At 38.2% G+C, this 14916-nt stretch overlaps 1 protein-coding gene across 31 annotated transcripts in view; it reads right to left on the reverse strand.

The window, feature by feature from the left end:
* Positions 1 to 14916, reverse strand: part of ESRRG (estrogen related receptor gamma) — a 368929-nt gene that overhangs the window by 11003 nt on the left and 343010 nt on the right. For all 31 annotated transcript variants that reach the window (XM_079328601.1, XM_079328613.1, XM_079328597.1 and 28 more), the window contains one exon: positions 3840 to 4109. In XM_079328601.1, coding sequence (XP_079184727.1) covers positions 3840 to 4109 — 270 coding nt within the window. The remainder of the gene's footprint in view (positions 1 to 3839; positions 4110 to 14916) is intronic.

A 14916-nucleotide genomic window follows, 5' to 3' on the forward strand; every position in this document is an offset into this window, starting at 1 on the left:
TTTGAAAAAATTGCTCACCTGCAACCCCCTGTTTAGTTTGCCTTAATCAATACACAGGAACACGTCCCAGCACGGAAGAGATGAGCAGCTCACCTCTCCCTCTTTTCCATGCCGGAGCATTCCCGTGCGCGTGCCTGCACTCGTGTACACTTCAAGCATATTTTGCAAATATTTCACCTTCCCTTACACACGAGGAAGTAATTGGTACATGCATGTTTTGGAAAGCATTCAAAGCTGATTTTCTGCGTGGGTAAACAAAGTGCTGATTGGTGCCAGCTCGCCTCGTTTGGGCGGTGTGAGGCGGAACGCGGGGCAGGCGCGTCCCGCGGCTTCCAGGTACCTCCTGGATTTTGTGTACAGAGGGCAGGGAAAGAAGGGAGAACTCGTGACACCAGCAGGACAAGGACAATGCCAAGGAAAGAGTGACTTCTCTGAAGTATAAAGGCTGAGTTAATTACTATCAAATCAATGCAGATGCTTAAATCTAACCTGACAAATTCCATATTTGCATATTAAATGTGACTGTTGAAATCATGCCTGTACAGACTTAATGTACGCACGACTTAAACATCTATACATTCCAGTGCTGTGCTCTTACATGCCTATTTAAACTTCTCAGAATCTATATGCATTCACTTTGAAATCAGTGGCAATCTACAACGTAGCCACATCTTGCATTTCTGGAAATTTATGGAAGTTGGTGTGGCACAGCCAGCCCTGCACGGGGAATATTTGATAGTGGCTGTCAGAGAATCTCCCTGAAAAACTGCTACTCCTCCCCACCTTTTAGGGACCAAATGGCAGGATTATCTCAGTTCCAGCACTGCACAAATGGGCTCTGTAGACCCAAAGAAAAGTGTGTGTTTTAATGCTCATGCTACTGAGATTTGTTGGCCAAAACAAAGCTTGTGGTATTTATTCAAACAAAATACAATCGATATGAAGACAATCTACAATTTCTTTTTCCTGCCTCCAAACACCAGCAGGGAAAGTACTATGACACTGTATCATAAATCACTAACACAGATACAGAGCTATAAAACCATCTTTGTCTACTGTTTACAGTAGAGTCGACCTGGGAATCTTTCTAGACTGTGTGGATATGGCAAAAATATCTGAAACATCCAAGATTTCTTCTTATACTCTCCACAGCTATAAAAAGGATAATGTATTTTAAACTGGAAAAAATAAACAGTGGAAGAAAGCAGAAGTAGCAATAAAAATATATTAAAATGTGAATTGCTACTGGTTGACTTTCTAATGGCATTTTGGTTTTTTTATATAGCTACATTTTCATTAACCAAGTTCCTAGTTACATGAAAAGAAGCTATTCTGCTTTTGTCTATTTAAAAAAAGATAAAAAATATTTAATCCAACTGAAAGTTTGTTTTAATTTTGGCAGCATTTGAAAAGTGAAACACTAAGGGCCTGGTGTCCACTGATGGGCTGTAATTCCACAGGTGCTATTTTACATCTACAGGTTAGTGTAGCTACAGCTGGTGGAAATTCGGTATCTGTGCATGTACAACCTGAAGCTGAAATGCTGAATGTCAGTATCTGAAACACTGTTGAGAGGGAAGAGGAATTGCTGGGCTACTTTTTAACTCCTCCTTGCACCAGCTTCCTTTTAAGACAGCAATTTTATTTCTTTTAAGATGAGGGAAGGAAATGTTTTCACTTCAATGTGCCCTGAATTTTAGTATGCTGAACTGTATTTATCTCTGACATTATCCTGGTTGTAATTTCCAGCGAAGTTAATGAAGCTACAGATGATTTTGATACACTCTATGCACAGTGTATGACTAAACTTTTTTTTTGGCAGCAGTTATCTTTTATTATTACTTAAACACTGCATATCTTATTTTTTTGGGGGGTGGGGTGAGGGGAAGGTGGGAGTGGTATTTAACATCATACCCATCTATGCTAGCCCTCATCCTTTCTGTCAAGTAAACTGCAGAAGTATTTCTAATTCAGCCTTTGAATTACAGAATTTAAATAAGTACAAAAGCCCTTCTCCATTTAGACTCCTAATTGCAGATAACTTTCTTGCTCTGATCATTAAGCATGACCAATTTTGAGAAATAACCTTCCTGGAGCTGCAAAACATCCTCAAGTGTCTATTTACAATGGTCAAAAATTATAAATAAATCTTCAATTAAGAATAATTTTGATCTTTGAGAGGCATTTCAGCATTTTGTTTAATCTGGAATAAGATAATATTCTAAAATTAAGGGCAGAGTTAGTGGGGTGGAGAATATTTTACAAAGAAACTAATAAGCATTTTGGCTTTGCATGTTTTTGAATTATATTTCCAATTAAAAATGCAGAGTGCTAAATCACATTACAAAGATAAATAGGAAAGTACAACTTCATTGTTGAAAACAATTTCCCTCCTATCAATCTGAGGATTCATGCATCAATATTGTAGATGAACTGTTAATTACAAAATCAATTAAAAAATTATTTCTAAAAACAGTCACGCGTCCTGGCTCTCAGGGGGGCAATTTGGGCAGAAGGTCTCATCTCACTAGGACCGCGCCAAATCACAAGTCGTCATCCACAAGTAAGCAAAAGCAATCTGGTTTTTCATTTTTCAGCGCGGCTGAGCCCAGCCTGAGATTGATCGTCACATATGGCCCCAGAAAACAAACTGTCAATACCTTGAATGCTGCAGAATTTGAACAAATAGCCGTCCGCCCATTCAAGCCACTCATTGCATCCCATTTAACAGATTTTATTGACAGTTTCCTTCTTGTAATTAAAGGGAAAACTACTGGCCAGCAACCAAGATAAAGTTCAAAGATAGGGTCAAAACAAAAGCAGATGGAGGGGCACGGTGTGACTGTCAATGGAACATAGCATCAGAGCATGTTATTGACACGCAGGTATCTAATGATCGGCACGTCATTAAAGAGGGATCTATCCTGAACTTTATGCAAATGCTAAAAGGGACTTAAGACCACAATAAAGCATTAAGGAGACACAAAAAGAAAAACAACAAAGCACAAACGATTTTTACTTATCTGACAGTATTCACTGGTTCAGCACTTTTAAATTCAAATGCAGAAAAGAAAAATTCTTTCTGAGATTTTTTAACTCTAGCTGCACAGGTAATAATTTTTTGCAGAAGCACTCTTATAAATGTAAAGGATCTGTAAGGTAAGGTGTGGTCCTTGTGAGATTCAATATGGATTTCCTCCCTCCTCTCATATCCTGAATTCAGTCTATCAAATTAATCAGTAGCTCCCTTTAAAAAGAAAATATATAGCATATTCCTCCAGCATCCTTTCTTCTACTTTAATTGCAATGATTAGACTTGTCTGCATTATGAAATGGATTTAGGAGAATGACATCTATAATCATTTAAAGGGATCTCTGCATGTAAAACATATCTCCAAATAATAGTGGAATATTTTCCACTCCCTTAGGAAGATATCCCACAATTACTTTGAACCAGAAAGTTTTTCTTGGTTTGTTGGCTTTTAAATTTAAAGTCTTATTGGCAATTTCTTATTCTAAAATCCTATTTTAAACCAGTACACGAAAGAAAGAAAGAAAGAAAGAAAGAAAGAAAGAAAGAAAGAAAGAAAGGAAAGAAAGAAAGAAAGAAAGAAAGAAAGAAAGAAAGAAAGAAAGAAAGAAAGAAAGAAAGAAAGAAAGAAAGAAAGAAAGAAAGAAAGAAAGAAAGAAAGAAAGAAAGAAAGAAAGAAAGAAAGAAAGAAAGAAAGAAAGAAAGAAAGAAAGAAAGAAAGAAAGAAAGAAAGAAAGAAAGAAAGAAAGAAAGAAAAGAGAAAGAAAGAACATTAAAAATGTAGCAACCATCATGCCACTCTGCCAACCTGAATTAGCAAGTGCTATAGCTTTGAGGGTGACAAATTCTTCTTTCTCCAGCTTCATGCTCTTGTATTTCTTTACCAGCTGCAGTATGGCATTGTTAAGGTCAAGAAGGCCTGCCAATTTGGACTGGTCTTCATCCATAATATAATCTTCAGCATATACGAGCTCATCCTCAAAAGAAAGTGACCGGTATACAACACCGAGAATCAAGATCTCCATCCAAGCACTCTGCAGAAGGCTCATCTGGTCAGCTAGAGACAAAGTGGAGAATCCTGAATAGGAAAAAACAAAACAAAACAAAACAAAACAGGAAAAATATTAAGCACATTTGGAAACTTAATCCTCTTTTTGATTTATTTTTATATATATTTGTCATAAAACATTCATGGCATTCTATTATTCTCCCTTCTGCTTTTGTCTGTCTCCTCCTCTCCCTCTCGTGCTACTACAGGAAAGTAAATCAATATAAAATCAAACATTTTCTAATCAAAAGAAAAGTTTTAAACAAGGAGGAATTTGCACACTCTTCCTATAAAAATCATATTAATTTGTGGGGTACTGCAGTTGCAATCTGTGGCTTGCATGGTATCTTCTTTGTTCTGAAATATTGTGCTTAGTTGTAAAAACCAAAACAGTAAAACGGATCTGCTTATTCTATCCACCATAACCATAATCCAAGAAGGATAATTTAAGAGAAAAAAATAAGAAACTTTATTAAAAGGGAAGATTTGATGTTTTAATTGAATTAAGGTAATATGAAAAAGAGAAAAATTCTTTGTGAACTTTAACTTCAGTGAGAAGAGAAGCAACACCCACCCTTCTCAGAAAAGGCACTAATCACTTCTGTCCTGGCTCCTGCCGCCACTACACTTGTTGAAATAACAGGGTGGCAAACTGAAGTGCCAGCTGAATAGCAGCCACACCATCCTTTTGTGAGGGCAATCAAAAATTTATTAAACGCCTCTTAATGAATTTAACTTTTGCTTTTTTTTCCCCCCTCTCCATGCTGTCTTTCCTAACAAGATGACTAAGGGCAAACATCTTTGCTGCCTTACCTTTTAGACTCTTGTTTATAGTACCTGTTAATTTATTATATCAAACTGCTAATATCCCAATCACATTAGGTGCTAGAAAACAATATGGGAGAGGAAGTGATTTTCCTGGCCTGTTGGCGAAATGCAGCCGTTTGCCAGTTGGCACCATCAACCACAAGTACTTAATAAAATCATCAAAGGGGATTAGTCAAGCTTTTCTTAAAGGGTCTTAAGACATGTCTGAAGCTTTCATTTAGTTGTTTATGGAGTTGCTTACATGTCCTTTGACAGGGTTCCCGCTGTAAGAACATTCTTTTTTGGTGTTCAATTACACTTAAATGCATTTTTCTGTTTTTAAAGTCGAGAGTTACAGTCATGCAAGAATATATCATAAACTAGCAAATCTACAAGGCATCTGCTCCAAACAAGATTTTCTCTATAAGCACTAAGCAGCAAAACTAATACAATAAAAAAGAAAAGCCCACATCCAAACCACCAGGCATCCATAAAAAATGAAACATAAAACTGGCTGCATGTGCTCTCTCTCATTTTTCTCTCCCTCCTTATTTGTTTTCATTTTCTCTTACTGTCTTTTGAGTCTTGTGATAGAACTGTAGCTCTCTGCCTTAAAAACAAAACAAAACAAAACAAAACAAAACTGCAAAACCTGATCCAACAACAACAGGAAAGCCCTGAAGATGTGACAATGGAAAATAACACATCTGTGATTAAAATAAATAAGAGGGAAATGGAGAAGAAATAATAATTTCAAAGGTTATAGGGAGGAATTCATGATTTCAATTAGCTCCAACATTTCTGTTCCTTGCCGGCTTTCAAGAACCAGTTTTTCTGCAGCAGCAGATGGACAGAGAATGTAGCCTGCAGCACCGTCCTGTGACAGCCCCATTCTCCCTCCCAGACACTGCTGTTAGTAAATAGATTTACACATTCTCCAATCTCCACACATCTTTCTGCCGAATAATTAAAAGCAGGATGATTAGTTTATTGAGTGGAAGGAGGAACTTTTTTATTGAGGTCCATCCACGATTTTATCAGGGCCAGCACTTTTACGGTTGTCATGAGGGTGCAGGCATCCAATTTTTCTTATCTGCCTGATTAATACAAACGCTGTTTCAGGACGCATTAATTAACAGATACAAATCTACGTTCTCATGGAAGGATCAATACAGAGAAGAAAAGAGGCATCAATGTGAATTTAGTGCTGATGATGGAGAAGGCACTCTATTGACATTTACGTGCATAGAAACTTTAAAGTTGCAGTGGAGCCCTTTTGTCCCTGTGATTTACAAATTAACAATTTTTCAGGTATAACAATGTTTCACACACTTCTGAGAGGTTTAATTAAGCAAAAGGCTATAAAATCTGTTTTGATTAAAAAAAGTTTAACCTGCAATTTCTCTCTGTATTATTTTTTTTCCTGAAAATTTCCCACCTTCCTTCTTTTATTCACTTACCTATTTTCATACATGTTTGGTGGCATTTGTTTTATTTTTTAAAAAATAAATAATACTGTGTTTCAGTAACATTTATTGTGTGCCACAGTCAAAGAAAATTACATATGCCCTGTGAGGGGGGAAAATGGGATGTTGATATAATTTATTGTACTGCACTCTTGAAAAATCTGCATTCTGGAGCAGTAAATATACCAGTTGTTTTTATATGACACATAAAAAAATCAAAAGAAATTTTTTACATTATAGGAAAACTGGCAAATATAAAGCATGCTGCTCCACTCCTCAATAATAAATCAAATCAACATGACTATTTTGTTCCTGATCGAAGTAACTTTCCCTTGAAAGCCTGTTCAGTGAAAGCAGGTTTTAACTTTTAAAGGCATCTCTCATGGGAATGCAAAGCTGAATCAAGTTGTAATTAATCTGGTTTTGTTTTGTTTTGATTTTTCAGAAAATGTGAAAGCATCCAGCATGTCTCTTGTACCACAGCAATGCCTTTGAATATGTGTTCAACAAACCACAGTTAAAATAATAGATTACACAGGCTTATATATTTATATACAGAGATTTATTTTTAATTGCTTGGAGAAGGTTATACCTATTTCATGACAAACTCTGAGTCCGTGAGCTTTTGTTATGTGAATCCCCCAGATCAACCATGTTCTCTGACAAGGGGATATTTTCTATATTAAATTGTAATTTTTTTTTTTTAAAGTCTCCAGACAGGACCCTTCCAGCCTTCTGACCAGTGTTAGCCTCTCCAGTCCCATCTCCAAGTTCTGTCCAAACCACCTCGATGGTTTGGATGCATTGTGTGGGTCCTCAATCCTTCACAGCTTGCAGGTCACTGCTTTCAACGCAGAACTGTGTAATAACATTTTAAAATACAATGTTGTGCACCTTTCTCCCCCTTTAGAATGCACCATGTTGGTGACAACTTTGATCCCTCTCCATCTCCCTCCCCAAGCCAGAGCCATGTGATGTATCTCAGGCGTTTGCTGGCGGGTGACTCCGTGCCTTGACCTGCAGTTAAACAGCGTGTTTATCTGCGATACAGCACACTCCAAATAAACCAGATGACAGCCTGCAATAACGTCATTTGGAAGGATTGAAAGGCTTCTCAAGAGTCAGGTACCCCTGAGGTAAGAAGCTTGAAGGAAGCATGTTTTGTGCCAACCCTTCTGCCATCTTCCACTAGACGCTCATGTGCTTGACAATGATGCCATGGGCACTTGTCAAGATTTTTTTTTTTTCCTTTTTGCCTAGCAAACTGATGCACTTTGCAGTCAACTTACAAAAAAGGCTAAGCATTTGAAAGTGTGAAGGGCAAAAAATATCTGACGGCTAGTCTTCAAAAATACACTTTCATTTCAGAAAGCATAAATGTTTATTTCCTGAGCTGAGTGTTGACAGAAATAGGCTGCAGCGCAGGCATATGAATTTAACCCCTGGTAGGCATTCTGTTCAGTGTGGTTTATGTGGCTGAGTGCATGCATTGTAAATCTATGGGGTGTCTCCTAATATCAGTCAACAATAGCCTTGATTTACTGGTTACAGATTTTCTTCCTTTTTTCCCTTTCTTTCCCCTCCTTTCAGGGGCTGTAGTGTTTCTTCTGCTAAAAATAGATACTTTTCTACAAACAGTGTACCACACTCAAATCGTAATTATGCCATAATGACTCACTCAGATCACTGAGTGTGGATTGAGAAAAAAAGGTTGATTGAGCAACTGAACATATGCTTGTTTTTTCTTTCCTTTCACATACCAGTAAACCCAAAGCTCAAAGGAAGCAGGCATAAATAGGAAAAAAGGCCTTGCCATTTTTATTATAGGAGCAAGGGGCATCGAGCTGACTGCACTCTGCAGTGCTCAGCACTCCAATCCAGCTCCACACACAGTTCACAGCCTCTCCAACGGGGCTGTTTAAACCACAGATCTTTTCAAATATCAGCACATGCACCACTTGCTCTCTATTTCACATTGCACACAGCTCCATGATAAGCATGGTAAATCTTTTATATTCCTGAAGACCCCTTCCTCTACTTCATTAAGATGGACTTCATGGACACTAACTCACTAGGGGCCAGAGTGAAGCAGCTGCAGATGGTCAAGTGCAGAAGATCTGTGCCTTGCACACAGCACTTCCAGAACTACTAGCCAAAAAAAGAAGACAGTGGCTGGACTGACCACTGTTTTAATCTGCAAACATTTGATGTGATGCCTCAATCGGCTATTCAGACTAAAATCCTAGAGTTTATTTCACTTTGCAGGGACTGAATTTCCTTTCCCCTCTGATACGTATTTAGAAATCTGAACATTTGATCAAACCAGGTATGAAACTGCTGACATATCTGGGAGTTGCTTGCCTTTTCTGATAATTGCCTCCCATTTATTTTACCAGTTGTTTGTGTGATCGTTATCTTTGAGTAAAATATTCCTCTTGCTTGCCCTGGTTTATACTTCAAATATCTTAATTTACATTTTTTATAATCAAAGCTGCACTTACTCATGACATGTTCACTAGTGTGTTGCAGATGCAATACATTTACACAGTTGAAATATCAAGAGTAGGATTTTTAGATTATTTACACTTAATTTTGATAAATTAACTTCTTTCTAAATGTTTTATGGGTACTGATGTTTCCAGCACACTTTTTTAATGCCAAAAATGATGTATAGTAACCATTGTCAAAAGAACAAACTGATATTGTAAATACTTTAAAAGAAATTATTTTAGCCTGGATTACTTTATTTGGAGAGTGTATGTCAAATAATTAACAGTGCACCAAAGGCTTATCCTGGCTGCACTGAGGAGAATGTAAAGAACCTCCATTTCAAGATCAGATTTGTGTCCAGTACACTCTCAGATGTACAGCTGCCAGTCTGCCCTCCTCTCCCTCCCTGGCACACACTCAGCCAAGAGCTTGGATCCATCCAGCAACTTCAGCTGCCTTCCAGGGATGTAAACAAAAGCCAGGGAAATTTCACCAGTGAAATTTCTGCTAGGGCAATGTAATGTTTTCTAGACATGATCATAGCATTTGCAGAAGGAAACCTTCATAGGCTGACTGCCCTTTGCTATTATTCCTCAAAAATCCAAGAGGATGGCATAATTCATTTTTTCAGGCTACATGTAGGGTTGAATCTCACACATAGATCTGAATTAGGAGAATCTTTTTATTATATTAATTCAAGAAAAAATGGATTTAATTATAGTTAAAATACTGTGTAGTCTAAAAATATGTATCAAGACCCAGAAACATTTCAGTGGTTTTGAAAACCATTAAACAGAAGGAGAGTGCTCTCACTAATCACCAAACATATTTCCTAGATTATGGATGAAATTTCATGAAAGCTGGAACAGAAACAGATACAACTCATTATTCCAGGGTGAATCCATTATTTCAGGTTTGGTTTGGGCTTTATTTCTTTCATACCCCTTTGTTAATGGAGCCCCTGACCAAAGGCTAATAATTGCACACGATGCCATAACCAGCTGAAATTCAAGTCTGACTCAGAATTTCCACTGACAAAATAAAAAACACTGGTATTTGCCCAGCCTTGAAAATGAAAAATCAAGTTCCAAGAGCACAGACTCCAAGTGACCAGAAATACAACCAAAGGCTCGACTTAATGCCGTTTGCTGAATTCAGCTTCCACGCTCTTTGGAACTGAGGCTCTGCAATTAAAGGTAAGCTCAGGAATGGATTCCCCCCAGTAACTTTTGGATGGTGAGAGCACTGCCTTTCCTGGGAGATGCTCTGCTGTGCAGCCTCCCCTCTCCTCCTGCCACGGCAGCAGAGCACAGCAAAGGCAGCACTGGGGCTCTGCTGCGAGCGGCGCGGCGAGCGGCGACTGCCATCTGTTCTCTGTGCAGCCCTGGGAGAGGCCAGCTCGGGCTGCACTCACAGAGGTGCCCAGCAGTCACTCTGCCTCCAACTTAAAAAAAAAAAGGAAAAAAATACATTTGGAGAGCGCTGGGATGTTTTCAGCAAAGCCTGTGCACTTTCTTCAGGTTTTCTTTAAGTGTGTTTGTATTCCTAACTCTTGCTGTCCAAGTTCTTATAAAATGTAAATTTTTTTTTTAATATTTTATAACATGGAAAAATGCCTGTGATAAGCACTTTTTCACTAGCACCAACCAGGAGGATGGGAAATGCCACAAAGAGCACTGAAAAACCCGGGGCTGTTATCACAAGGCTACTTTCACCTCACTGAAACAACAGCAGAGAGATGGCACGGCAATAAAAATGCATTCACACTGCATGTCCCTCTCAATCCATTATGAACAATGGATTCTCGCTAAGCAAATATTCACTTGTCAGAAGTATTTGCAACACTGGATTCATTCAGCAGGACTAAGTAAGTGAAGTTCACAGCAATTTAAAAGCAGCAAATTAGACATTTACAAACAGTGAAGATGCTGCTTGTCTAGCGTGACCTTTCACTCAAGCTGTACAAAAAGGTGTTAATGTAATTTAAATACCAGTTAGGAATATTTCTGTTTTGTCTTTTACCCTGTGAAACCTTACATGATAACACTAAATAGGAGCAATTTGAGGCTGTCATTTCTTCCCAGGGTCAGATGCACACAGTGAGATGTAACCCACTACAGCTCAAACTGATTTCAGTACTGAAATCAGAGACACCCCTCTCTAACCACCCAAATATTTCCAGGCAGCTGCTTTTAAATTTCTTATTTCTACTTAAAGTTCTAGTGAGCTTCTTCTTTAGCAATGGAAAGGAGCTGGAAAATGGAACTGATTGTGGATGCCCCCTCTGACTTCACATAACTAGTTGCTAACACTCTGCAGTGAACCACTGAAGACTAAAAAAACCAGTGAGCTGCCCTTGCTTCAGGACAGAGTTGGTAAGCCCTCCATGTATGGAGTACATTACAAAGGCATTTTTTAAATATATTGTTGTACACTTCATTTCCATTAATTTTAATTTCACACCTTATTATCTCAGTATTCACTGAGAAAAAGGAAAATATAAGACAATAGAGTTAAACAGATTAATACCTGATTTTCCCTTTGGGCTGATTTTACCACTGGAACTTCCACAATTCCAAACAGCTTTACAGTGAAGTCACAACGATCTTACATTAAAAAGATGTAAGATGAACTATTTGTATTTTGTTTTAACACCAGGTGCTCTGAGAACAGAAAGGTACCTGGTAAGTGTGTTCCAGGAAACTGCCACTGTTTTTTCATCCCTTTTTTTTTTTTTTTTTTTCTCTGTGTAAGACAGTTAAGACTCGTGGTGCATTACCTCTCTGCAGTGAGGTACTCAATTCTAAGACATGGACAAGGAAAAAAGTTTTAAAATTCAGAATAGCAGTTCACTATGGCCCAGTGAAGCTGTAAGTCTCCTTGAGGTCAGAAACATGAACCTACAGATTCCTGAGGGTGATCTTTTCAATGCACTACACATGTGATCTGATCTGCTTCTTTAAAGTTAATTCTTCCAGGTCTTTAAAATTTAACCTTCAAATATGGTTTGGCTAGACTATGGAATTTTTTTTGTCCCCCTTCTGAAGACAGCAGAGGCTGATGTCACAATATGGTGTGCTCCTAAAATCGCAGGAGAAAACAGAGCAGAATTGTATTTATGGCCCTGATTTGTTTTTTCTTTTTCCTCCAAGCCTTTATAAAAATTAAAAAAAAAATCATCAATCATATTTTCAACACAAAAATTTCAGCCAAATTCTACTTCAGACTGTAGTGGATATAGGTATTTCACTGTGAGTACAATAAAGCTTTGTAGGTGGAAAAATAAAAACTACACTTAGTCATTAGTAAAGTGAACATGGATGAAAAATAAAGAATACAATGAATAGGGCTGAATTTCTTCCAAATTCTGTTCTAGAGAATGGTAATACAGTTCAGCTTAAAATAGCCAGCATAATATCTGCACCTCCTGTGTGTGGTATGCCTTACTTAGATCCTTCAAAGAGGTCAGCCAGCAGAAAAGAAACTATGATCACACATAATTAAACAAAAAGTATCCACCTTTTTTCCTCCTTTCTAATTTTTACACAACTAAATGAAACTTTTAAAAAGGGGGGGAAAGGGGAGAACCTTGACAGAAGAAGCTTACTGAACTACTAACAGCAATCAGTGTTAGCTCAGGTTCTGCTTGCTTCAACCTTTGTACACATCAGCCACCCAACAATTGCATCTATTGACTGGGATATCAAGCAATTTAGAGTTCAAGCTTTTTCAGCACATTAGTCTTCGAAATCAAGTTTGCTGGATTGTAAAGTATCACTTTTGGGTTTTTTTTCCACAGAAGAAGGGATTTCTTGTGCTTTTAATACATGTTGCCTTTTATTTGTAACCTCTCTGGGTTGCTTTGAGAGTGCTTTTCCTCAAAGAGTGCTGGATCACTGCTGTTTGCCTTTTGCTCCCCTGGGGAAGCCACCAGTGATTTTCCCCCTGAGACCTGTGGCAATCCCTGCTCCCTCCATCCTTCAATTAGGCAAAGTCAGGTCTCCAGGAATTCCCCAATCATGCTAATAATATGAATCCAATACAGGAATGTGTTAGCATACGGAGACAACCAGGCTTGTGATCCAATCAACGTATCTCTGTTAACCCTGTGTGTGCTGAGCTACCTAAAATCTCTTCCCATTGCCAAAAAAAAATCTTCAGGTTTGGATAATTTTGGATAAATATCCCCTCCTGCCCTGTGGCAGGAAAATAACAGCTCAGACCAGTGTCCTAACATCTTCAATCTTTTCCCTAATTTTTAAAACTTTTCTGCTGGTTAGTTGATTTTCTTAATGTGCTGCAGATGCCAAAAAATTCAAATGATGTTTACAGTCTCTCTGGTCTGGGGAAGAGAGACACATATTCTCCTGCATGAATGTGAAATTTCGAGTTTACCTAGTTGAGTGTGCATGTACCATTAAGATCATCTCTGGAGGCTGTGTCTTAAGTCTGCAACAGTCCACACACAGGAAAAAAAAAAAAAAAAGACAGAAAAAAGAAAGGGAAAAAAAAAGGAAGCTGCCTGATTCTAATACACCTAATTAGCCATCGGCAGACTCTTAATTGCATACATTAGGATGATTCCATAGTGGAGATTAATTCTAAATATACCCAAGCAGCTGGTTAAGATGCCATGGATTACAGTGTGGACTGTACTTTTCCACTTAATTAGATATCAAAATTAAGCAGCAACAAGCATTTTGACATAACGGGGATCAAGCCGCCGCTTGGCATCCCAGAGCTGCACTAAAGTGACCGCTAAACAGAGCCGCACAGATGGAGAGATATTAAATGCCGCACTGGAAAGTAATTTCAAATAATAAAATATCAATATTTACATTTTAATTACCCCTACTGAGAGCCGCTCTGTCATTTTCACTATTGCCGACGCAGCAAGGGGTAGTGGAATGACATTGCGGCTCTGACTGCAATGACTATTTTGTTTCCATTAAAGAATGACAAGTGTTTTAGAGGCAGTGACACCCAGTGTGTGAACAAGAATGACAGCAGATCAGAAAATTCCTATTAAGGGAATAAATGACTCAACAAGAGAATTTACTTTAAGCAGCCGTCTCCTCCTTGAAACACATAATCCTTTCTAAATTTCCTGCAGGAAGTTTATTATTAGAGGTGCCTTGGAGAGACCTTAGCTTCTCATCAAATATTTAGAACCATAAGACTTTACAGGATGGCTGGTCAATTTAAAAACAGTAACATTCAATGCTTAGAGTTACACTGAGAGTTTGCATGAATCAAAATAGTTTGAGGGAGAGGGGAAGACAGGGAAAAGGAGATTCCTTCCCCTAAAGACCTGAAAGCCTTGATGGTGCATGGAGAACACCAGGGTTATTTTTGCTGTCTTCACCAGTTTTACTGCCATTGGCACAGTGAGTACTCCACATCCCACCTGGGTCACAATTTTCTGCTCTTCAGAATTGTACCCAGCAGGTGATCACAACAGGTAATGTGCACATGCACAGCTTCAGGCCTCTTGTTTCTCTCTGCCTATTCTCTGCACATATATAAACACTTTTTCTTTCAGTATGTACATCAGAAATCCGTGAGACACCTTTGCAGCACCTTAGGAATCTAATTACTTCTGATCAGGTCTGAGGTCAATCTCTTGGAAAATATTATATTACATCTGACATGCTGCATTTACAAGATGAAAAGGAAGGAAGAAAAATATCAAAACAGTAAAGAAAAAAAAATCTTCCTTGGGGATGTCTGTCAAACTGCAGAGATCTTCAAAGAATTTCAATGGCCTCAGACAGGAGAAAGTGGGTAAGAGTAAATCCTTGGTCAGTACACCCAATATGCAGCTAAGTGACCCTCCTCCTGAGTCACGGCATGCATTTATTTAATAATGTGCAGAGCTCAACTTCTATAAATGTGACAAATGACTAGAACAGAACGGGGTGTGGGGGTGGGGGGAAGGCATGAAGATTTTTACAGAACAAAAAAAGGAACAACTTTATGGCAGTGACTACTGCAGGAATTTTAGATCCAGCTTTGACATTAAGAATTAGCAGTCAAGTACAAAAATTTTACTCTGACATTAGCTGCTTAACTAG

The sequence above is a fragment of the Erithacus rubecula genome, assembly GCF_903797595.1.
Source record: "Erithacus rubecula genome assembly, chromosome: 2".
NCBI lineage: Eukaryota > Metazoa > Chordata > Aves > Passeriformes > Muscicapidae > Erithacus > Erithacus rubecula.